At 43.3% G+C, this 24,883-nt stretch overlaps 1 protein-coding gene and 1 long non-coding RNA gene across 2 annotated transcripts in view; one reads left to right on the top strand and one right to left on the bottom strand.

Moving 5' to 3' along the window:
- Window positions 1–24,883, bottom strand: part of LOC310906932 — a 226,187-nt gene that overhangs the window by 118,284 nt on the left and 83,020 nt on the right. The window lies entirely within an intron of this gene.
- CD2AP (CD2 associated protein) overlaps window positions 5,635–24,883 on the top strand; it is a 76,766-nt gene continuing 57,517 nt past the window's right edge. The window contains exon 1 of the mRNA XM_083857203.1: window positions 5,635–5,727. Within this exon, the coding sequence (XP_083713329.1) occupies window positions 5,724–5,727 (4 nt within the window). The 5' untranslated portion in view covers window positions 5,635–5,723. The remainder of the gene's footprint in view (window positions 5,728–24,883) is intronic.

Genomic DNA, 24,883 nt, shown 5'->3' with positions numbered 1-24,883 from the left:
GTTTACAAAGTCATTTGCAGTTATTTGCAGACCAGTTCTTATAGAGTTCTTATACATCAGCATTGACCCACATTCCATGGTTTGAAAATACGGCACTAGGACATGATTCTTTCAATAGCCTGAAAAACAGCCCCACAAATTCCTTAGTATCACTGGCTGTATTCTGGTGATCCTTGCTGTGTCCAGCTGGTTACAGTTTTTCATCCTCCTTTAGCAATCACCTGCAAGACAGATTCTGCTCTTGGACTGGCTGGAGAGAGCTGTGCTGTCACCAAAGGGTCCAGTCTGTGACTCTGTGTAGCTGCTAAAATGTCCCTAATGGAGTGTCTGCAGTGGGTAGGAAGAACAGGAAAAACAAAGTTTGCATTGCTTCTTTAAATAATGATAGAATCTGAGAATCATTAAAGTTGGTAAAGACCCCCAAGATTGAGTCCAACCTCTGACTGGACACCACCATGTCAACTAAACCAAAGCACTGAGTGCCACATCCAGTCTTCCTTGAAGAGTTCCAGGGATGGTGACTCCACAACCTCCCTGGCAGCCCATTCCAGCGCCAGACAACTCTTTCACTGATGAAATTCCTCCTGATGTCAGTCTGAACATCCCCTGGCTCAGCTTGAGACCATTTCCTCTTGTTCTGTCCACCGCCCACCTGGCTGTCCCCTCCTGTCAGGGAGTTGTGCAGAGCCAGAAGGTTCCCCCTGTTCCTCCTTTTCTCCAGGCTGAGCCTCCCCAGCTCCCTCAGCTGCTCCTCCTCAGACTTGTGCTCCAGTCCCTTCCTCAGCTCCATTCCCTTCTCTGGACATGCTCCATGCAACAACCTCCAAAACAGGTAAAAAAAAAAAACAGATTCAATATTAGTATGCAAGCTTCTTTTTTCCCTTGCTTGAAAATCTGCATTTTGATACAATTTTTATTTACAAAAGAAGTGCTCTGTGGTTTTATATTTTCCCCCTTATTTTTTTTTTTAAATAAGAGTCCTACCTCCTTCTGTGGAATAAACAGATTCACTCTTCACTGATTATGCAGTGAAGGGAAAAGTACTGTGTGCGTTGAATGAATATTTTCCCAGTTTGTATGTTTTTAAATGAAATATATCTGCTGCTGCTTCAAACCAGCAGAGGGAGTTTGCTCATCCATATAATTTTTAAACTTCTCAACACAATCCCATTTTTCAGTATTGTTGTTACCTGGCAGCAACTGCTACTGAAAAGAAAAGGTGAAATTTTACCATCCAGACTGTTTAACTCCTTAGTGCTAGAAGCTGCTTCCTTCCAGTCAATTTTTACAGATACCATTGTGCAAGAAGTTGCTGCAATTAAAAATGCAGTAGAGAATTAAAAGCATGAAAAATCAACACAGCTGGAATGTTTGGGAGCAAACTATTTGGTTAAAGGGGAATGTACAATTATTGCAGTGCATGTGCCACACAAATGTGCATGAAACCACTGTGTGGTAACAGCTGACATACTTTTTTTTTTTTTTTTTGAAAAAAAAGTCAGTTCCTTTTTTCTGCACTCTAGAGAGAAGCTTTGAAAGTTCCTGGTTTGGGTTTCTTTATTTGGAAATACTGTAGTAATTTTAACATGACCACAGTGGCAAAAAAGGTCAAGTGAAGTGTTCACTGTAGCAGTACTAGGGAAAGAGTCTCATTACTATTTTTTTTTTTTTTTTTGTGAGAGAAAAGAAATCAGCTCTAGTGGTGATGAATTGTATAATTTTCATCATGTCTTATAAACCTGCATAGCAGGAACTATACAATGATCTCTCTTGTAAAATAAAATTATAGCAGTTACTGATGTTAACAGTGGATATTATCTTGATCTGTAAGTAGGTCACAATTCTTCCCCTCTCAAAAGCAAGGTAGAAGTTCAGATATTCCATTGAGCTCAATCATAAAACATTTAAAATGCTAATTTTTCATTTTAAAAGGTTTTGTTGAACAAATTTGTGAGATGATTATGTTATTTTGGGAAGCTAATTGGATTTGAAAGGGCTCTGAAACAAATATGCACTTTTATAATTCCACAGAGTCAGACTATCAATTCTCTATACTTTGAACTGAAAGAAAGGCCTGAATAAAAAGCAAGAGCCAGTGTTCCCCATATATCTGTCCAAATATGAGTAAATCTATTTTCAAAGTACTGCATAAATACCAATTATTGACTAATATCTGAGGGAAAATGACTTGTCAAATTTTTCAGCTTTTACTGAAGTGGAAAATGAGGAAGGAACTCATAGTAGCTGATTTAGAAGGCAATTTTTGGTAAATAAGCATTTAGCACATGCCACCAGACATAGAGCACAGAGAAAAGAAATGAAGTAGCCATGTGATTTAACAGCTGAGTGAAAATAGTCAATAGCCTGGCACAGATGGATTTTCTTCACATGTATTACAATCGCCAGCTCATAATATGAGAAGGCTAAATATGGGTCTCCACGCTGCTCTGAGTCACACATGAGCAGACTCGCACCTTTGAAAACCTCAGCACTGTGAAGTCTTGTCAAACTCAACAAAGCGTGGGGCAGACACAACTGCCAGTGCCACACACCTCACAGGCCACACCCCAGCTTTAGACAGAAAACTGCTCAGGCTGCAGGTGATGGATTCAGCAGCATCACAGGCACAGAGAAAGAGACTTGGGCTCAGCAGCCACAGGGGCTCCCTCAGGAGCCATCCCATTTCTGCCTCACCAGTACTGGAAAGAGGATGGAGGGTGAAGCAAGGGACCAGCAGATGCATTATCATCAGGACAGATGGGCTCAGAATAAAAATCAGGTTTTTTACTCAGGCTGCTAAGAAGCTTTGAGCCAGCCCTGGCCAGAGTTATCAAGGCATGTAATAAACCAGAATTTCACAAAGCCAGCATCTTACCTGTCCACAGTGTAAGAACCAAGAACCAGGGCTTTGCTCCCCAGCCTGCTCTAGGTGAAGGGAGGGGCAAAGGCAGCTTTATGTCAGGATGACATACAGTGAATGAGCTGTGTGAATATGACATGAGTGAATATGAACTGCAATGAGATCTGGCCACCTTCCAGAAAGAAGCTTCAAGAAAGAAGGCTACATGGAGCACCTTCAATGCTCTGTAAACATGTACACTATGGATATTTTATTTCTCACCTCTTGTTCATGTACACTTAGCTTTGTGGCAGAGTTTAAAAAAGTAAAAACTGCTACATCAGATAAAATCTATAATTCCTCTTATCCTTTATGCTTCTTTTTTTAGCATGTAGCTCTACAAAGGAAGTGGAAAAAAGCGATACATTAGACAGATGAGGATAATTCATTCTCATGGAAGTTATTTTCTGAATTTTTATTGGGAGTGACTTCAAACTTTAAGGCTGATGTTTCCTTTCTGTCCCAAACGTCCTCTTCATGTTAAGTACTTTAAACCTGGGGGTGCAGGAGGGTTGTAGTTTTATAAAATATAAATTCTCCTTTTAAGGGTAGCATCATGGGGCCATTTATTAGCAAAACACTACACCTGCTTCAAGGAAATTCTGGCTATGACTTGTTCATTCCCAGTTCTAGTTGAAAAAAAATGGAAACACCTGCCTCAAAGTATGGCAAAGCTGATAAAATATCATAATAAAATGTGATATATGTTTGTTTATACACTCAGACTTCATATTTTGTCTTTAGTGCTCATGATCTGACTCATTTTCCCTTTCTGTGCCATGAGAAAGATGCTAAGCAAAAGCTGACTCCTGGAAATACTTGACATTCTTTTCAGGCTAATTTTGTCCTGAGCTTGGCTGAAACAGCTCATTTGGAACCACTCATAAAAGGATGTCTGCAACAAGGAAGAGGGAATATTTTCATTTCAGAGAGCCCTGCTGTGTTATATTCCCTGATTTTCATCAAAACCAGACCATGTTTACTTGTCCTTTTGGCCTCAGGGTCAGGGTTTTTCTTTAAATTGCTTCAGTTCTAAGTAGTTGTTTCACTCATTCCTGAGTTTCCCACAAAAACCTAAACAGTGGCAGCCTGATATAGCTTGGAGCACTTTCCTACGTACATCTGAAGTGAAAAAAGATCCCCACCCAACAAAAAAGACTCCTGCCCTATTAACTCTTCAAAAGCACTGCACGAGCCCACAAACACGTGCGAGATGTTACTGACACTGGCCAAGGGGATGGTTGGGTTGGAAAAGACCTCTCAGTCATCCAGTCCAACCTGTGAGCAGACAGCAGCACGTCAGCAGGACTCTGGCACTAAATCCCATGTCCAGTCTTTGCTGAACATTCCTCCAGGGATGGTGACTCCACTGTCTCTGAGTTACCTGTTCCAGTGTGTAACCATGCTTTTTGTGAAATCCTCCAACCTGAGCCCCCTCAGCTCCCTCGCCTTTCCTCACAAGATTTGTGCTCCAGCCCCAGAGGAAGAAGAGGACTTTGTGCCTTGAAGCAGGGCAGGGATGTGGGGTGGCCCCAGCAGTGAAGGGAGCGGTGAGGGGGATAGTGCTGTTTATAAGCCCTCGAGGCCAAAAAGGCAAAAGAAATCCTGTGTGCATTAGGAAGAGCATTGCCAGCATGTCAGAGAGGTGATCCTGCATCTCTGCTCAGCCTCCTGAGGCGTATCTGGAGTTCTGTGCCCTGTTCGGGCTCTGTGAGAGACACGGAGCTCGTGAAGTGAGTCCAGTGGAGACTGTGGAGATGATGAAAGGAGTGGAACTTCTTACAAGGAAAGGCTGAGGGGGCTGGGGCTGTTCAGCCTCCAGAAGAGAAAACTGAGAGGGGCCCTCAGCCCTGGGTGTCCCTGTGTGCAGGGAGGGCTCAGAGCAGGGCCCAGGCTCTGCTCCAGGGGCTCAGCAATGGCACCAGAGGGACGGGCAGGGACTGAGCCCAGCAAGTTCCACCAGAACATGAGGAAGAACTTCTTTACTGTGCAGTGACCAAGCACTGAACAGATTGTCCAGAGAGAGTGTGGAGTCTCCCTCAGTGGAGATACTCCAGAACTGTCCGGACACAATCCCTCGCCAATGTGCTCTGGGTAATTGTGCTTGTGCAGGGAGGTGGAAGCAGTGTGGTCCCTCCCAACCTGACCTATGCTGGGATTCCGTGAAGGGGGCTGTGAGGGCTGTGAGGGGTGTGAAGGGATGTGAATTGGGTGATGAAGAAGCTGATGAAGGGGCTGTGAGTGGGTTGTGAGAGGGCTGTGAGGGGCTGTGAGGAAGTCATGGGAGAGCTGTGAGGAGGCTGATTGGGAGTGATGAGGGAGCTGTGCGGGGGTTCTGAGGAGGGGGTTTGATAGGACGGAGATGAGAAGACTGCACAGGGGCTGATGTCTAACGCCGGCTCTAACTCGGGGGACGCTGAGGGTGTGACGGGAGGGCGGGGCTGGGGAGGGGTCCCGGCCTGAGGGGGCGGTCCCGGGGGCGGGGCGAGATCCCCGCGCGGGGCGGGGCCGCCCTGGTGACGTCACTCCCGCCTGGCAACGGCGTGGGGGCGGTGGCGGCGCGCGGCTCTCGCGGGACTTGGCGCCCCCCGCCGTGGGCGGGGCGGAGCCGCCGGTGCCCGAGCTCGGCTGAGGCGGCGGCGGGAGCGGCGGGACGGGACGGGACGGGACGGGACGGGCGAGCGGCCCCTCTGCCCCGGGCCGCCCGCGGCTCGGAGCCGCCCCTTCCACTCCCGTAGCGCCACGGATGGAGCCGCGGTGCCCGGCTTGAGCGCGTCGGCGGGACTCGGAGCCGCTCCGCCGAGCCTGGGCGGGCGGACGCAGCATGGGTGAGCGCGGCGGAGAGCGCGGCGGGACCGGCCCCTCTTCCCGCTTCTCCGGGGGCGCCGCCGCCGCCCTTTGTCTGAGGGGAGGGCGCGGGGCCCGGGGCAGCCCCCGAGGTGCCCGGGGCGGGAGCGGTGCCGGTACCGGGGGCCAGTGGAGGGGCCGGCGAGTGCGGCAGGTGCTCGGCGAGCGCTTCCTCCGGGAGAGGCCGGTCCCGGGGGCTGCGGGGGGGCCCGGGCTGGGAGGAGGCGCGGAGGGTTCCGTGGGTTTCGGTGGGGAGAGCGAGGTGTACAGCAATGCCCGCTGCTGCTTGGAGGGAGTGGCTTGGTGCAGCATAAAAGTTTTTATGGTTAAATCCAGCCCTTTCGCCTTTTTTTTTTTTTTTTTTTTTTTTTTTTTTTTTTTTCCACTCAGCGTCAATTTGAGCTGCGCCTTCGCCCATTTCCCCACCAAGGCGAGAAGCACTCACTGTATTTTAAAGTAGAACCACCGGGAATGTTCCTGTGTTCAGGATGTGCTAGTTCAGGTTCACACAGGAAACAGTCGGTTGTGATGGGTCCGGATTTTAATGCATGAGTCGGCATAGGGAAGTATGAACGAGTGACTTAGACACGGCTCTTGAGAGCCCGCTTTGCATACAGCAGCTTCCCCTTTAGAGAGACTTTGGACTTCGGTGGAGTCCGAAACGGATCGTTTTGTGTGTCTGTGATACCTCCACCCTGCTCGGCTGTGCTGTTAACTCTGCTGTACTCGTGGAGGGCGTGTGCCTTCAGTGCCCTGCGTGTGCTTGTGCTGCTGTGTGCAAACACGCTCCGCCAGAACGGGAGTAAAGCTTTCCAAGTGAAGGGATACCTGGCTTTTGGATAGCTTTTCTGCCTCCCCGTTGTGCATAAAAATGAAGGAGTGCACGGTGTGCAGATCAAACGTGCAGTCAGTGAAGCGAGATGACCTCCTCCTGGCCGGTGTTCTGCTGATTATCGAGATCTGCTTTCAGTGTGTTCGTCTTAGTGGAAGTTGTCTTGTGGGTTCAAAGCACAGTTAAAATGAAATCTGAAAATGTAAAATGAAATTAGTGTTTTAAATTCCGGTAGAAACCAAACGTCACTTTTCGATGAGTTTTGTGATTATTCAGAATAGATAAGGCTTGCTCTTCATTTATTTTCGGGCTGCATTTTTTTATTTGCAAGTGAGAAATGTCTGCCCAGATCATTGCAGGGACCTGTGGTGGTAATTCCTAAAGCATAAAGGCTGAGTGTGCTAATTAAATATATTGAACTCAGGCTGTAATGCTGAAATGAGAAATAGCTCAGGATTGACATATGGTAGGTTTGGGTTACTGAAATCCTTACTATTCTCAATTAGTGTAGTTGGGAATACTGTTTAAGGGCTGAGTACAGTTCATTATTGTGTATGATTATTCAGTGACATGGTTTTATGTGTTTTTGTCCTTAAATTTCCTTTTCTAAAGGAAATCCTCTTCCGATGGCCATAATGAGCATGTTATTACTGTTCTAGATGTGACTGAGCTGAGTGGGTGCACACACCGTGTTGACTCTTGCTGTTGTGTGGGTTATTTATTACCATAACAATTTGTGTGTGTGTGCCCTTACAGAGCAGTTCCTGCCAGGATGGTGGCCAGGCTCTAGAAAGGATTGTATAATAATCCCAGAGCCTTTTAAACAGATTTTCTTTGAAGGTGTTGTCCTTTATTCAGATTTCCAAGTATTTCTTTCTTGTGGTCAAAAGGGCTGAGGAATGTGCAATAAAACATCACTAAAACTAAGGGTGGAAAAAGAAGTAACTGTGGCTTTCTCTGCACTCACTGTAATTAGCAGTTGCCTCACAGTTTACCTTGAGAAGTCATTAGCTGATTATTTTATTTCTGGCGTCATGGTAGAGCTGGCTCTTGATAAGAGATTGTCTTTTATGTCAACTTGTGGAAGGGATTTTATATGTAAGAGGTGGCTTAGGGAGGAGTGTTGAGGTGTCTTTGACAAACTCAAAGATTTCTCATATTTATGGGGAAGTAAGAAGAGCCAGTGTGACTCTGGAGGAACCAAAAGGAGAAGGGCAGAAGTGCAGAATGCCTTGGGAACAAGTTCTCTTATCTTCTTCTGGTAGCTGGAAATTCACGTTTCAAGAGCACGTGTCATTCAGGTGTCTGAAGGATGGGGAGGGGGAACTGATCAGAGGTGACACATACAAGACCAAATAAAGTTATTGGTAATGTCCAGTGACACCCCTGAGTCCTGTCATTGTAATTCTCTGCCTTCTGCCCTGGATTCATCCTGTGTGTATGACTCTAGAAACAGCTTGATAAACAGATTAAAGGGAGAAATGTATTCAGATGTTTAGGTGGAAAAGACTTTATTTGATTGAATTGTCTTCTGCTGTCTTGGGTTGATAATAAGTTGGAGAGATAAGCTTCCAGCTAATTGTTATATGGCTTTATAACTAAGAAGAAAATATTCCAGCAGCAGCAGCTGATAAATTGCTTCAGTGGAATACTGAAATCCAATGAACGTCTGTCAGTATCTTCTTAGCTACCTGCATCTTCCCCATCTTTTTTGTTTCCAAAAGTTTGTGCAAAAATTTTGATTTGTGGTTCCCATGGTTAGCATATTTGAATTTGCTACATGTGATCTTCAGAAAAATTTGTAATTTTGGAATACTTTGGGAAGCCAAATACGCTTCTTCATTGCCAACAGAATAAGTATAAATATATTTGCTCTTACTCTGAAGAGTAAGTTCATTGAACATTAAACTAGTGTGAAGCCTTTTGCCAACTTCATGTTGGCAACAAAAAACAATCTGGAAAGTTTTTGTAAGCAGACTTAATACTTGTAACATATTGTTGTGGAAACAGTGACAGCTTCAGTGTTCACCAGTAGTATTCCAAGAACCTGTTAGAACATTACTTCAGGGCTTGTTCTTTAATTCAAAAACAAAAAACCCTCACAGAATAAACCCCCTCCAACCAAACCCCAAAAATCTACTCCATGCACCCCCAAGCAATGGGATAGGATAGATGAAGAGTTCTGCTGCTGGTATTTTTACCAAGAAAGATGTAAGATGGGATGTGCAGTTGAGCTTCAGTCAGACTTTATCGTAGAGTAAAATGACAATCAAAAGTTCAGGTTGTTAAACCCTTCTGTACTCAAATGCTTGATGAGCCTGATGTTGACCAACTGTACTTGTGGTGATCAGCAAAGTGATTTCTTAGTACCATTTTCTTTTTTGTAGACAAAACTATAAGGGAGGGTGATGTAAAATTTACTCTGTAAGTTACATGCCTGAGATACTGGGAAACCAAATTAGAGTGGCTGGGAAGAGTTGATGGATCCTGACTTTGAGTCAAGACAGCAAAAATCGCATGAAAGGGTGTTAGAGATTCTGTCAGCTCAGCTCTTGTCTTTTTTGTTTTTTGGGCTTCCCCCCCTGCCCCCCAAGAAAGAACTGCTGTGCTGAGAGTCCTGACTGTGGAGACAGAGAGGAAAAGGATATGGAAAGCAGATCTGTAGTGGAAAGTTTTCTTTCCTTTCTTTTTTTATTTTTTTCTTTTCATAAAAACCCTTAGTCTGGCAGTTAGTGATTTATGAACTTTCTCAAAGGTGTTTGTGGTTTCAGCAGATCGTTTTTTATAGATAGTTCAAGTCTATGGTTGTCCATCCCTAAGGGGCTCAAAAACACCCTGTGGTTTTTGCCAACCACTACTGTTTGTGACAGCGGGGAGTCCCTGTTTAACAAATTTGGGAATACATGGGGGAGATACATCTTTCCAGTGTGAGGTTTTTTTGCCCTAAAACTGTTCCTTGTTCTGCCAGACTCCTTTGTATTTCTGAGAAATGTTGGGTGATTATTTGGTGGCTTCATCCTGAGAAGTCTCTCTATATCTACTTTTGTTGTGTGCCAACACAACCATTCCATTCCACGTGCTGGACACCTTTACTGGATAGTTACTTTAGTATCTTGTTGAAAAGAGTTTTTCGTGTTATTTAAGAGTGAACTTCATGTACGGGTGCAGTTATATTTGCTGTCTCAGTTTCTTTTTTCAGTTTCTTTTTTCTAACAGTTCTGAAGAGCTTTAGTTTCAGCTAGGTAAGACTTTGCCCTTGAATTATCCTCACCTTCACTGGCTTTCTTCATTGTCTGCCTGTGCTTGTGTTTGGGTTTTTTTTTTTTTTTCCCCTTAGTGGGTTTTTTGTTGCATAAACACAGGAAATGTGGTTGGGCAGGCTGGGCTGTGTGGGGCTAAGTGAGGCTGCCTGGTCTGTCACAGCTCTGCTCTTCCCATTCATTGTGCTGCCCTGGAGATGCTGTCACATGTGACTGCTGGTCTGCTGGTTCCTTAACCTGGCTTCATAAAAATGGTTTGTTAGGAAAGAGCAGCAATGAAGATGCTTAAAGTGACTGAAATCATCTTGACAGAAGTGGTGAGTCAATCAGGTGAAATGTGTTGCTAGTGGATCTGGGGTTTCTATATGCTCTGATTGCTACCTGGGCACTTAAAATGTGTCTCTGGTCCTTGGCAGGGCTTTAACCTTTTTCTTCTACTCCTTTTAAAGTGGTGGTTGTTTTTATTTTTTATTTTTTTTTATTATTATTTTATTTTTTATTTTTTTAAATTTTTTTATTTTTTTTAAGTGGCACCCTGTATTTTGTAAAGTAGCTGAATTGCATTCAGCTTTTTCTTTCCTGACCCTTTTCCATAATGATGCTTTTTGTTTCTCCTCTGAGTTGTGAATGTGCTAATGATCTAAAATGTGCCCAGTGTTCAGTGCAGGTGATGCCCTGAGCCTTTGCTGTCCCTGACTTTGGGTGTGGGGTGGTGAGAGACAGATTTCCCCAGTGCTCTGGTGGTGGAAGCACAGCCCTGCTTCAGCATCACCCGTGGTGCACTGGGGACAGCAGCACTGAAGCACTGAAACTGCCTTTCCAGTTGCCTCTTTCCTGGTGTGAGCTCTTGCTATGTTAATAATTGTCCTTTTCCCCTAAATTATTCCCTGTTTCCCACTATAAATTTCATTTCACCAGCACTGCTATTTACTTTCTCTGACTAATGCCAACAAGAGGTTTTGGGTGGGATTGTGTTTTACTTCACTACTTCTGTGCAGAATTGACTTTCTTCATATACAATCAGTATGAAATACCTTTTCAGAAACCTTGAACAAAGAAAAGGATGCATTGTAGATATTTTTGAACAAAAATTCATGGCTTGCCACTGCCAGAGTCCTGAATCAGACTCTGAAGGAAAAATCACAGTATGTGTCTGTCTGCCAAATGAGTTGAATCTTTCCACTTTCAGAATGGTGTACACTGTAGAGAGTATAATATGAGGTAATTTAGATTATTAACTTCACTTTTATTTGAGGAATATTTATTGCCTGTAATGTGCTCATGACCCTGAGACTGGCTCAGCTCATCAGAGCCTGGTGCTAAAAACACCAAGGGTATGAATTTAGTCCCTGTATGGATCATTTATTTAAGAGTGGGACTCTGTGATCCTTGTGGGTCCCTTCCAACTCTGAACATTCTGTGAAATCTGTATTAGGCCAGGATTGCATTCAGCAGAATAATTTAGAATATAATATTTTGAATAATTTTAAAAATGAAACATTTTCCTTTAATTTCAGCAGTTTGTGCAGTGCTGACCTGTGATGTTACAGGTGAGGGCTGCAGTTGCTCTCCACTTAGTGCTGAAGAGCTTTGTGATTGCAAGTTGAGTTTAAATTTGACATTGTTGTTAAAGAAACTCTAAATGAATGTTATTGTGTTCATTGTTTTAACTAGATAAAGTGTTGCTTTAAATTATTTAAACAGCTTAAGATTACAGTGTTTCTTAACAGTAAGTAAATCACTGTAAACATGCTTTTTGTCCAAATTGTTTTGGAATTAAGGAGTGCTAGGCAATCTCATTATTTTTGCTTCTGCAGCAGCTGCAAATAGATATTTGTGGATGGGAGTTATTGATGATTTTTACTTTAATTTTAAATAAGGCAGTTTTGCTAGAGTTCCTGGAAACTTGCCTGACTTTCTATTTAAAGATTTGAGTCATCAGTTTCTGCCTCTTTGATAAAATTACCAAGTGGCCAGCCTTTGTCAAATGTTTTTGACTGTGGATATAGTTTGATCTTTTTAAGCTGGCACTGAGGTTAAGCCTTGAGCCTTTGCTTACCTCTGGCTAATAAGCCTTGTCCTTTTGCCTTGCTTGTATGAACCAAAGAATCTGAAACTTCCCTGTCTTCCTGAGTCAGCTTTGAGCCAGGCTGGCTGTTCAAAACCTGGGACTGAGCTCGTGGCTGCAGGAGGAGGAGGAGGAGGAAGATGCTACTGACACTGATATCAGCTGCAGCACACTTTCACCAATTGTCAACTTGGCCCTGATAGAAATTTTTTGTCTTCCAGTTTTGACTCTTCAGTTCAATTGTTGCTTTATTGGTAACATACCAGTATACCTTCATTCCTCTTAGTGTGTTTTTATTTCCCCGAGCTGCACTGTGTCTTCATTTTTCCGGAAAAATAGGAAAGCAAACTTGCCAGAATGTTTCAAGTTGTTTCTTTTCAGTGCATCTTTGGCACTCAGGGAAAAGAATCTCTGCTCCTTGAGGAGATAAAACCACTGGTTTCATGAAGTGAAGGAGAATCTCATCACTTAACTGTGAACTTGAGCTATGGAGAGATTTGTTTTAAGGCTGCTTTGCATATAATCTCCCTTGTCCTGAAGTCCGGCTGTGGCTGCAGTTGCAGGCTGGGGGCTGCAGTTGCAGGCTGGGGGCTGCAGTTGCAGGCTGGGGGCTGCAGTTGCAGGCTGGGGGCTGCAGTTGCAGGCTGGGGGCTGCAGTTGCAGGCTGGGGGCTGCAGTTGCAGGCTGGGGGCTGCAGTTGCAGGCTGGGGGCTGCAGTTGCAGGCTGGGGGCTGCAGTTGCAGGCTGGGGCTGCAGTTGCAGGCTGTGGCTCACAGATAACTCCAGGCTGCTGCTGGAAGGGGCCTGGGCTGTGCAGTGCCTGTGTCTGCCCTGGCTCCAGTGGGCCCTGCTGGGAGCTGACAGCTCGCTGGTGGGGAAAAGCTCCTGTGCCAGCTTTGCCTCACCTCAGCAAGCTGGATGGCCTCACTCTGGCTGCAGTCCTTCTCCTGGGCAACACAGTGGATGGGATTGAGTTTTAGGAGTCAGGGAATGTAGAGTGTTTCTCCTTTTCCATTTTAACCTGCATTTACTTTGCACTAGGTCCCTGCTAAAATTTCATAAATTTCTTCTGAGTCTATATTAATTTATCTCCATAAGTGTTTACAATCCACCAAACTGGTTATTTCACAGCCTTCTTATTCTGTATCTTTAAAGGTTTTTTTTATGCCTCCCAATCCATTTTTAGCCAGCCAAATGTTCCTTATAAACTGTACCTCTAATTTGCAATTTTTTAATTGATTTAATAATATCTTTAAAGAGAAAATAGTTTCTAAACAGCCAGAACCTGTTACTGATATGTCTTTTATGTTTCTGTAGGTGTTGGATTTGGTTGTTCACAATAATATGTATGTCTTGAGAAGAGGACTGAGCATAATATGTAAAAATATGCATCTGTTCTTCTGTATCCTGATTTTCTGCAGTTGGGCTGGATTTGCAGTGTTCCCATCACTTAAATGCTTTTATGGAGTTTGGCTTATTTAGCTCTATCCTAAACCAATAAATACAAGATTTAATAGAATAAGCCTGCCTAAAACTTGAGGTAAATCGCATTGCTGTTTGCATTCATTTTAACATCTAAATGTTTCTGTCAGGGAAGTTATTAATTGCCAGAACAAACTGCCAGGAGAATGCTATTCTCCCATCGTTTCTTGGTATGGTCAACCCCTGGATAATGCAGATATCAGTGTGTTCTTTAATCTCCTCTTTTGGCAGGTTTAGTGATCATGTGTCCACACAATGATCTAGTTAAAGACACTGGCCAGGGCTGAATCCAGCTGGAAGGGAACCAGCTGGCTGATTTGGCAGCAAACTAGACAGACACACCCTGGAGCAGCACAACTGTGAGACCAGCGCAGGGGAAGAGGTGGTGAAATGAGAATGAGTAGGGAGAGACTGTGCAGGGTCACTCCTTTAGCCTCAGATTTTTGGAGTCACTGTAAAACTCTGGTCTCTGTAAGCAACTAAAGCAGTTGTTCCTGAAAAGCAGAGCCTGTCTCTTTCCCTTTCCAAAGAGGTTAAGTGAAGAATATTCTTAAGAGACTTTGGTGCAAGACTTGACAAAATGAGCAGGATTTCTAAGCTGCATGAGTGTCTGCAGGGTGGGCCATGGGCTGTTTGTTTGAAACCTCAGTGTCCCAAATAACACTTTTTGCTGAGTTGGTGCTGTTCTGGCACCAGGTGGAATGAGATGCTGTGCTGCAAGTGAGGCAGTGGAAGTGCTGAGGTGAGCAAGGCTTTTGAAGCCATGAGGATAAAAGCAAATATGTTAATCCCATGCTCTCATGGGTATGGTAGATAAGGAGGCAGCAGATTTTCTTGAGAAGTGCAAACAGCAGAATGTAGCCTTTAAATTAAGGATAAATTATCATGAACTGTGCTATTTTTCTCTTGAAAACCAAATACAAGGCTTCCTTTGCCTGACCCACAGGTTACTGAAAATACATCTCATCCTTCAGCACAGGGAAGGAGAGTGTCTGTGAAGTGGAAAATTGTACTAAAACCCATTACATTGACACATTCACGTTATAAAAAGCCTGAGTATAACAGGGTTTGCTTTTACAGCCTGCCAGTATCTGAATAAGGATGTGGTGCAAGGAAGTAGGGGAATTTGAAACCATCTCAGTTGACACCTTTTGCAGCTTGAGGAGAGCTTGAAGGCATTTCTTAAATCATTGTGTGCTATAGGGCTGTATATATAAATTAACAGTGTGGGGTTGTCAAGTAAAAGAACAATGAAGAGTGTATAAAATTGCTTCCTCTTGTTTCCATGTGCTCATCGCCTTACTAAGATGCTTATTTTGTGTGAAGAGTTTCCTCTTTCAGTCTGAGTGCTTCATCCTTACTGAGAGAGAACTATAAGGCACATGTATGGATTGTAATGTAAATAGCCTCTAATATGTAGGTTGTAGGAGGAACCCTGCCCTGGTAGATAACCAGTAACAGAAAGCCTCAGGCTGGATGAGCAGTAGATGAAATAAAGCTGTTTATGAAATCAGAGATGTGCTGTCAGTAGAATAAGACACAGCCTGCCATCTCCATGCAGCAAGGAGACTTTTCTGATTTCCCATCAACACACAGTTGCTGTTCACTGCTGTATCCTGGTTTTTCAGTTCCCAGCAGTGACTGAAGCAGTAAATCCTGACCTTGGTGTTTGAAAAAGCCAAGGTGGTATTGCTGACTCTTCTCTCGATTTCACTTTTTTAATGTGTATGTAGCTGGGTCCCCAGGATTATCCCTGTAGTTGTGACTGTGTGGGAACAATCGAGAGTATTTCCTTTGTTTTTCTGAAATCCAAACAACTCCTTCAAGTGACTGTGTTGAGAGCAGCAAAGGTGAGGGTTGGCTTTCTTTGAACTTGCCTCGGGTGCTTTGTCTCCTGATGGCAGCTACTGCTATCCCTTGCCCCAGACTGCTCTTCATAAACTCCTGTAGGGCCTCTGATCCCTTCTCAAATTCTTCAAATACCAGTGGTGGTGTTACTATCAATTAGCTCTGCAAGACACAGCACATGCTGTAGCTGCTTCCAAGCTGCATATTTGGTGATCAGCCAGTCATCAGGTTAGAAGGGCAAGTGTTGGGGCAGTCCTGAAGTCTTTTCCTTGGGAAGGATTTAAGTGCTTCATTGCTGACTCTGCAGAAAACCCCTAAAAATAAAAAATGTGCAGTTCTTATTTGAGAGATGCTGCTCTTCTGGCATATTTCAGCTGAATGAGTGTACAGGGGAAAAATTATTGGGAGTGAAGCAGGAGGAAGGCAGGTAGGGATGCTCACATAATGCTGATTTCTTCAAATGCTCAAAATTATGACCAGGCACCTAAAAAAAACTCCCCAGTGAATGGGGTGGGTGGTGATTGATGTACTGCAGTAGTGATGAACTACCTTACTGTCTACCAGGGGACACGAGCAGGATAACAGCCAGCAGGTCATGGGAAGTGGTTGTTCCCTACTCCTGGCACCCACAGGACTGTAAAATACTATGCCCAGTTTTGCTCCTCCCTCCCCTCAAATGCAGCGGGAATGTCACTGAGCTGGAGAGTTGGGGATGATTGGGAGGCCTGTGCACATGGTGTGCAAGAAGTTGGTGTAGCCTGGAGAGGAGAACAACCTACTCTCCTTGAAGGCACAGTGAAAAATTGGGAACAAATACCTGCAAGTTAGGAAATGGTAGTTCTGACTGAATGTAATGTGGAAAAATTATTACAAGAATTCGATATCAGAAAAGGTGCTTGGGGGGGGCTGTTTAATCTCCATCCTTTCAGGACTTGTAAAATTTAGCTGGACAAAACCTTGAGCAACCTGATTTGACTTTGATACTAACCTTGCTCTGACCAGTTTGGATAAGTGTCCTTTTACCAGAGGTGCTTTCAAACCCTATTTTCCTGTGATTGGGAGCATTGCAAACCATGCAGGTTGAAATCATGATCTTAATAAGAATTACTTTAATCCTTCTAAATATATGTGGAAGTAGATATTTGAGGAACTTGATCTCTGAGCTTTTAGAACATAATTGACCTGATGAAACAATTTTGCCTCCCTGATAGAGATTGTAGGGTGCCCTTGAGCGTTTGCTGTTTTGACTGGCTTTTGTAAAACTCCATTTCATAAGGATTTCTTTCTGTGCTTTTCCACCAGAAGTTCAGTTTATTGTCTTGACTAAAATGCCTACACTAAAAAGTAAATGAGCTTTATGTCACAATTAGAATGCTCTGACAGCATGGAGTCAGATACAAACACTTGTTCCTGTTGTAATGCTAAGCATATTTTGTGGTTTTTGCAAGATTCCAATCTGGGACCATTCAGACTCTTGCATCATGTCTGTTTTTACAGATGAAGGGAACACTTTGTGCATGCTCTGAATAATGCTTTTAAGTTCCTGTAAATTTATTTCAAAGCCAGATTCTTGCCATGTTTGCTCAAGTACTAATTGTCATTCAGAATTAGAGATGTGCCAAATTGTAGGCTGTCTATCAAAGCATTTCTGCTTTTCTTTGGAGCGTAAAAGGAGTTTTCATTTAAACCCAAAAGACTTTCAGAGATTTTCTTGTTTTCATAACTCTTGAATTCATAACCTGGGGCTATGATCATGATGTCCTTTTTGGCTGGGAGAATCCTGGAAAAAAATCTGCAGGAGGAGCTGAAACTTTTGTGGTAGTGTGGAGTCCTGATAGAAGAAAGGAAACTTCAAATACAATTTTTTATTTTTCGGGGGAATGAATTTGTAAAAAGAGTTCTCAGATAAGCAACAGTCTTCAGCTTCAAATTTATTTTTGTGGGCTAATTATCTAATGAAGGCTTTAAGGGAACACCTATAAATATAGTGTTGACCTCAAGGTACTTTCACTGCTTATTTGGTTCTTTGGATTTGAACAAAATATAAATGAGGTATGATTCTTTCGTTCTTCAGTGCTTTTTGACATGGCTTTGTTTTAGCAGAATCTGTAATTCAGTATTTTGTGACTCACCTTGAATGTTTTGCCAGATAGATGTTACAAAATTAACTTAAGGGAAGGAACAGAGGAAGATGCATAAATCTATATATGGAACAATGTCTGAGTCATGGCTTCAGAAAATGTGGTGTGTGTGGTGGGGTTTTTTTTTTTTTTTTTTTTTTTTATTTATTTATTTATTTATTTATTCCAAAAATACATTCTCCCCCTGTGCCCTCAAAGATCCGTGGCTTTCTCTAGAGTGTGAATTAATGGCATTTTTTCATTCTGTTCGTGGACACATTTGCTGCCTTTCCTGCAGGTGTCACCTTTCATTTCCAGGCTGGTTTCTTGCTCTGAGCTCTGCTCAGACTGAGGGAAATAGCAAGTGGCACAACCCATCACTTTCTGCTTCATGTCACTTCCCAGGCGAAACATTTTGACCTCCTCTATCCTTGTAAGGTATTAAATACCTGGAGGTGGTTGTGGTTTTATTCTGATACTTCCATTTCCTGTCTTGTACTGTAGATGGAAGAGCCCAGCAATTCTGCTCATAGAAGTGAGGGGGTAAATTAAATCCACAATTGTAATGTTTATTGAATTTATGACTGAGTTTAAGACAAGTATTTCTTATCATGTTGGAGGAAACATGACAGCGTACTTCCTCTAGAGTTAATAAATCTGCAGTGAGGTATCCATAAAATATTTTTCTTCCCATCTGGTTGGCAATGGTGACTTACCATCCACAGCATACAGTTGTAAAATTATGAGGGAGTGTGTGAAGACAGTTTGCTTTAGGTAAGTGAGAATTGATAAACATTCAATTTTCAGTTGTGTTTTATCTTACACGGTGTTAAGCACTATAATGCACTCTAGAAAATTACAGGAGCCTGGAGTAGGGAAATGAGGCATATGTGGTTTGTGTCTTTCAGGGCAGGCTGCTGGGCAGGGTTTCTGCTCTGCTCTTCATTTCCTTCTCAAAGTCTTGCTAATTGCACCCGAGCCAGCACAAGAAACTGATGTTGGAGGTGGTTGCTGTTAGAATGCAACGAGTTTCTCTTGTTAGTTGAAATAATTTGGGAGGAAAAGCCTACATTTTAAACTGTTTTCAACTGTTCATTTTCCTAATTGTTTCAGGCATTCTTACTGGGCTGTAAAATTCAACACAAACTTTTTATTAAAAATGCTTGATGAGTCATGTCTTGGAGAATGCACCACTGCTTTACCCAATCTAAAAATGCCAGGCAGATCCAGGGCAGCTTCCAGATGGACGAGTTCTGTGCTGACAGAACCAATTCTCTTGGCTTTAGACTGTCTCAAGGCTGCTATTTTTGTTTTTATTTTACTTTTTTTTTTTTTTTTTTTTTTAGGCAAGCTATGGATGTAGAGGAATTGTTGCTTTAAGCAGAAAATATTTGTGCTAGAACTGGGTGATGTAGCAAAAAGCAAGTTACAAAAGAAGTGAGGAAAAATAGCAGATACTGCAGGGTGGACTGAAAAAAAAAATGGAAAAAGAAACTTTGTTCAAGTTGCTCCTGGTTTGGAGCAACCGTGTCTGGTGGAAGGTGTCCCTGCCCATGGATGGTCTTTACAGACCCTTCCAACCCAAGCTATCCTATGATTCAGGCACAGATATCTTTTGTGATATTTTTGATTATAGACTGTACAAATAAATTAACAAATCCCTGTCATCACTATGTTCCTTTTCAGAGACATCCTGTAACTTTCACAGATTTCTTATAATCCACAAGATCTCTCATATCCCTCACTGAAGTTTCTTACTTGCACTTTTGATTTTACCTTTACAGCTGGCAGGAAATTCTGCAGAAGTTGGCCAAACTGAAATTAGTTTTCAGCCACTAAACACTTCTCCTAAAAATACCTTCTCACTGCCATGCCACTGAGATCTGAATCACAAACTCTCAGACAGTTCCATCCCCAGCCAACTCCAGGTCTAACCACCCTCAGCAGCAGGAAAAGTCTAATATAAATTTTCCCTCTGTCAGTTTAAAACCAGTGCCCCATGTCCTGTCACTACAGAGCTTGGGAAAAAGTATTCAATGAAAGGATGCAAAAAGGTACCTGTTATCTTTAGGAAGTAGAAAATGTGGTGAGACCTCATACTTCAGGAAAATACCAGAACTGCCATTGTGCCAGCTTGTTCCTTCCTCTCTTGCCATGGTAGATTTTTTCCCTTGAAACTCATAGTGCTTAATCAGCATGGGAAGGTGGTGACAGTAGCTGGGCTGTTGGTGCTCAAGTGTGGAGAACCAAAGGCTTACATGAGATACTGGATATTGTGAGGGTTTCAAAGTTGCTTTGTTGCCATTTTTTTTGTTTGTTTGTTGTTGCTGGTTTTCTCCATGGTGTGTGTTTATTCTGACTTCATTCTTTTTTTCCTGAAAGCTATCTTTGTAGCAGTTTAAAATACCCTCAGTGTAAGCTCTGGGGAGTACTTACTAAGGTTTTAACAGATCTTATAAACCATCACATATCCAGCAGCTTTTTGGTAGTGACTTGATAGTTAAGAGAAATTATTCCAGAAAAATGATATATTTCCTTGATAACAGTGCAGTGATTTTTTGTTTGAGAAGACTCTGGTATTTAAATTCCTGAGTTTTTTTAGCATCTGATAGAGGAGTGGGAGCTGCAGCTGAAAGACTGAGTTGCCTGGGCACAGCCCTTTGTCCTGGAGTGCGCCAGGCCCAGCATCACCAGCCAGGCAAGGCAGGGGATTGTCCTGCTCTGCTCTGTGCAGGGGTGGCCTCACCTTGAATATTGTGCAGTTGTGGACACCACAGTGTAAAAAACATACTAAACTATTGGAGACTATCCAAAGAAGGGCAGCCAAGATGGTGAAGGCTCTGGAGAGGAAATCCATATGGGGTCATCTGGCCTGTTCAGCCTGGAGAAAGAAGAGGGGAGACCTCATTGTGATCTACAGCTTCCTCATGAGGTGAAGAGGGAGGGCAGACAGGGATCTCTGCTCTGTGGGGACCAGGATGTCCTGAAGTAGTGTCAGAGGAGGTTAAGGTTGGATGTTAGAACAAGTTTCTTCACCCAGAGGGTGGCTGGGCACTGAACAGGGTCCCTGGGGCAGTGGTCACAGCTCCAGCCTGACAGAGCTCAAGAAGCATTTGGACATCGCTCTGGGGCACAGGGTGTGACTCTTGGAGTGTCCTGTGCAGGGCCAGGAGTTGGACTCAATGATCCTTGTGGGTCTCTTCCAACTCAGCATATTCTGTGATGAGTTTGAAGTAGCTCAGATGGGGGATGGTGCCCTGACTGGTCAGCCCATGTGCTGAGGAAGTGGAAAAGGGGCTTGTTGGGAATTTATACGACTGCAGCAGTGTCTGATTGCCCTCACTCATCTAATGCTGCTTTCAACCTGCTGAGCCTTCTGAGAGGGGCTGTGTTGAAAAGAGAGTGAAGGCTCATACTCACTTCAACGTGAAGTTGCTTTAGACAGAGCAAATCCTGTTGGCATCCAAGCTGAGTCCCCACTGGATGACAGCAGGGTGTTTGTGGCTTCATGAGACTGGGTGGACAGAGCTGGGCTGGTTTTATGTAGAATCAGCTTGGGTCCAACACTGTGTGTTTGTATGTATTGGAGGCTTCTTTCCTGCTTGAAAGGATTGTTTGCCCAGCAACCTGAACTAATAAATTGTACAGTTTTGCTTCTCTGTCTTTGAAATAATCCATGACTGGAATAATCAGCTTACAGCAAATTTAAAATTAATTGTATATGCTTAAAAGAAAATGTACATAGAATGACATGAAAATCTGTTTCATTGGTGTGATCTTGTACTATTATAAACTAATGGAAGAATTCTCATGGCTCTGGGCATTTTGCTTAAAATAAGGCCATAAGTCAATATTTGAATAAATGAGGTCAGCATTATCTTAAAGTGCAGAGAACCTCCTCTGCCACATCCTTTCCTTGTGGGCTTGGCTGGCACACGGGATCAAAGCTTCAGGAGCAGGAGGAGGTGTGACTGCTTTAGCACTGAGCTGTTTGGCTGGACTGGAGCTGGCACAACTGGCGTGGCTCCCTTGGGAGGAGGCACAGGTAGGAATGGCTTTGCCATGTGTCACTGCTACTCCAGGGGCTGGACAGGAGGCACCCGACCTCCTTCTGAGTTACTGAGGAGGTAAAACATCTCATTGGTGATGTTTAATGGCAGTGGCCCTTGTGATGCAACTGTTAGCAAGTCCTCCACGTGGAACGTGAATGTGATGGCTGTACATGGCTCAGCTCAGTGAAATGTCTGCTCTTCCCTGTGATGTGGCTTAAAACTAGTGACTGTACTGTTAAATATGTGTGGACTGCATGGTCTCCATTAGCTAATTACACTTGTTCAGGTTCTTAATATAGCGTGGAACTGCACCCTTTCCATCAGAGTTGTCAGGAATCCAGTGGCCTTGTGTCAGTAATGTGTTATGTTGGGATGTGGTTTCGTGGCACATATTGGCTATGAGCAAAGCAGCAGGTAGTGAGGGGCAAGATGAGTGAATCTGTAGGGGGAAATTGCTCATGTGAAGGCACCACATGCAGGTTTTAAGTTTTGGATATTTTTATATCATTGTAGTTTTAATCTTGTCCCATGGACATAATACCTGTTAAAGATTAATGTGCATTAAGTGCATTCCTGGGTTTAGTTTCAGTGAAAATTCCAGATTACTTTGTGAGACTGTTCCACACTGAACTGAACCACCACAGGTGAGGGTGGTTTGGAGCTTCACTGGGCAGTGTGTTCCTGATCTGGGCTGTAACAGGGATGTAGAGGTTGATCTAAAGTGAGTTTGAAGCAATCCTGTGTCTGACTCTGCAGTGAGATATCTTAAGGAGATAAACTTACAGAAAGTTGTCACTATCAGCTTCCTCTTGGGCTGTTTTCTTTATCTGATTCATTCAGTATTATAAATAACTGCTAATTTAAGCAGAGAGCAGGGGGAAGGGACTAGTGAATGCGTGAAGAAGAAAACATGGGATCACAACATCCTTGGGTTAAGATGTCTTGGAAATACAGCTTCATGACTTTCCCACTCTGTTGGTGATGTAGCTTTATTGGGTACCATGAGAAGGAAGTAGGAAATACTGAATATTTCCATCTGTTCAAGATTCAGTCCCTCAGTTGGATGGTTATTGGGGTATGAAAGGAAGGGAAGGACTTTTTCACAAGACCAGTGCTCAGTGTGGTTTCCCCGAGAGTGGGAAATTCCTCCCTTCTGAGATTGAGGAAGAACAAACCTAAATTTGTACCCCAAAGGAATACTTGGATCTTTGGGGAGCTGGTTATTCTGGTCATTTGTAAACAGGAGTGTGAAGCAGATTCAGAGCCTGGAGGAAGCCTGGCTGCAGAGCAGTGGGAGCTCTTGGCCAGGAGAGATTTGTCTTTGGTTCCCAAATCCTGGTGCTCACCTTGTGCATGTGTCTTTACAGGAGAGCTTTGTAGACAAAACTCACAGTTTTGGGAGCAGGAACTAGAATTTTAAGGGCAGTTGAAGGTCTGTCAGGCCTCTCTATTTAAGCATCTGGTTTGTCATCTGTGACTCAGGTCAGGGTGACAGGAAATTACATGATATTGAAGTGGAAAGAAAACATTGTTATAACAACTACTTATGTTTAACACTTACAGAGGTGTTTTTATTGTTCAGCATTTAAACACCTGAGCTACTTTTTCAGTGTTTAAGTCTGTCTTAAGTGGCTGTACATATACTATATATGTATTATTAGTGTTAACCAGGTGACATTCCTATAGCTCTTAAATGGTAGAAACATTTTTGTGGGAAAACAGTTGGAAGGGTCAATCTCCTTAAGTTCAGCACCTGATTTTGAAGTAGTTGTGAAGAAAACTGTGGTAGTTAAAAGGGTAAGATAGTGTCCTCTGTGGTCTTTTGTCTCTAGTGTAAACTTGGTCTGCTATAAAATGAAACACCTTTGTAACTCTGTTCATACATAATAACAAAATTGTTAGGCTTTGTTTTATAGGAGACTAAACTTTGGAGGTTTTATGTGATAAATGTACAAGTGGAAATAACAGTACTAATGAAGTTTGTTTTAGGCATCTAGCAACTGTCTGTTGTGATGAATTGGAAAAGCAAAAGCTCAGTTTCTAATGTAACTGCAGTTCTGCTGGCAAGGTACTTCTGGAGGTCACAGGACTTTCCAGGGTTGTTCCAATAAACGACTTTAAACTGGCCTGAAACCTGCCTGAAGAGACCTTTATGGGGCACTGCAGCAATTCTTGCTGCTTCACATTGGACTCTGTCCCTCCAGGCCCACAGCAAGTTTCAGCAAGGCTTCCCAGTATATGCAAGGATTTCAGTTATCTAATTAATCCCTCTCCCCTCTCCTCTCTTTTTCTTAAAAAATGTAGAAGCTATTAAAGTGTGTTTTTCAGGGATTTATTTTAAATCTGGTTTGTGTCTTTTTTTGGCTGCTACAGAAAGGTCACTGGGTTCTGATAGTCTTGTAATGCCCTAAACAGAGTACCAAGAATGTGAAATTGTGCTCTTTGCTGGATGAGTGTCTATTTCTATTGAAGACACAGGCATCCTAGAATTTTGATATATTTTACTCTCTTCCTTGATTTATGTTTTGATTTCTGTTTTAGGGCTACCAGAGGGCCTTAGTTACCTCTAATAGACAACTTTGGAGAGAGTCTGAGTAGCTGAAGGCATCCTTTGTTTACAGTCAGAGAAGATGGGTATCATGTGGCTTGTTGGGAGACTTGGCCTCTGCCTTGGCACTGGGATGTGGTTGGCAAAGAGCTGGTTGTGTAAGGTTTGGAGAAGGGGGGAGTCCAGCTGTCCCAGCAGTGGCCGAATGCCTGGTCTTGGCTGACAGTGGGAGCTGTTTTGTCCGAGGTATTAGGTGGGACACTTTGTCTGTGCTGTGGGGAATAACAGTTTGTAGCTGCTGACTGGGCTCACTGGCTTTGGCATGTTTGGTCTGTTTTATCACAGAATCAGTCAGGTTGGAAAAGACCTCTGAGGTCATCGAGGCCAACCTGTGACCAAACACCATCATGTCAGCCAGACCACGGCACTAAGTGCCACATCCAGTCGTCCCTTAAACACCTCCCTGGACTGTCCACTCCAATATCTGATCTCCCTTTTGTGAAGAATTTCTTCCTAATGTCCAACCTAATTGTTTCATTCTTGTTTTCTTTGGTGAAGTTGTCCTCTTACTAAAAAGCAAGAGCTGAGCAAACCCCTCCCACAGAGCCACCTTCCTCCAAAGACATCCAGTCAATAATTGTTTTTGTAGCTCTGTTGATTTTAATCAGTCAGTTGCCCCTGAAAATGGGTCAGAACCTTCAAAAAACACCATCTGGAAGGTTCTCTTCGTGTGTTGGAAAGCTGTCATGGCTGAATGACAGAGTGTGTTTAGATATGTTTAAGTGGCATTCGGTTTCCTTTTGTCCCACTCCCTCTTGTGTTTTCACTGGGCACTGCTTGGTCATTTCCACACCCTGATTGATGAGATATCCCTGAGCCTTTCCCCAGCTCTTTCAGCCTTTCCTTGTGTGCAGATCTGTGAAAACT

Source organism: Zosterops lateralis (assembly GCF_965231275.1).
Source record: "Zosterops lateralis genome assembly, chromosome: 3".
NCBI lineage: Eukaryota > Metazoa > Chordata > Aves > Passeriformes > Zosteropidae > Zosterops > Zosterops lateralis.
The sequence above is the reverse complement of the archived record's forward strand: the minus strand, read 5'-3'. Positions and strand labels throughout refer to the sequence as shown.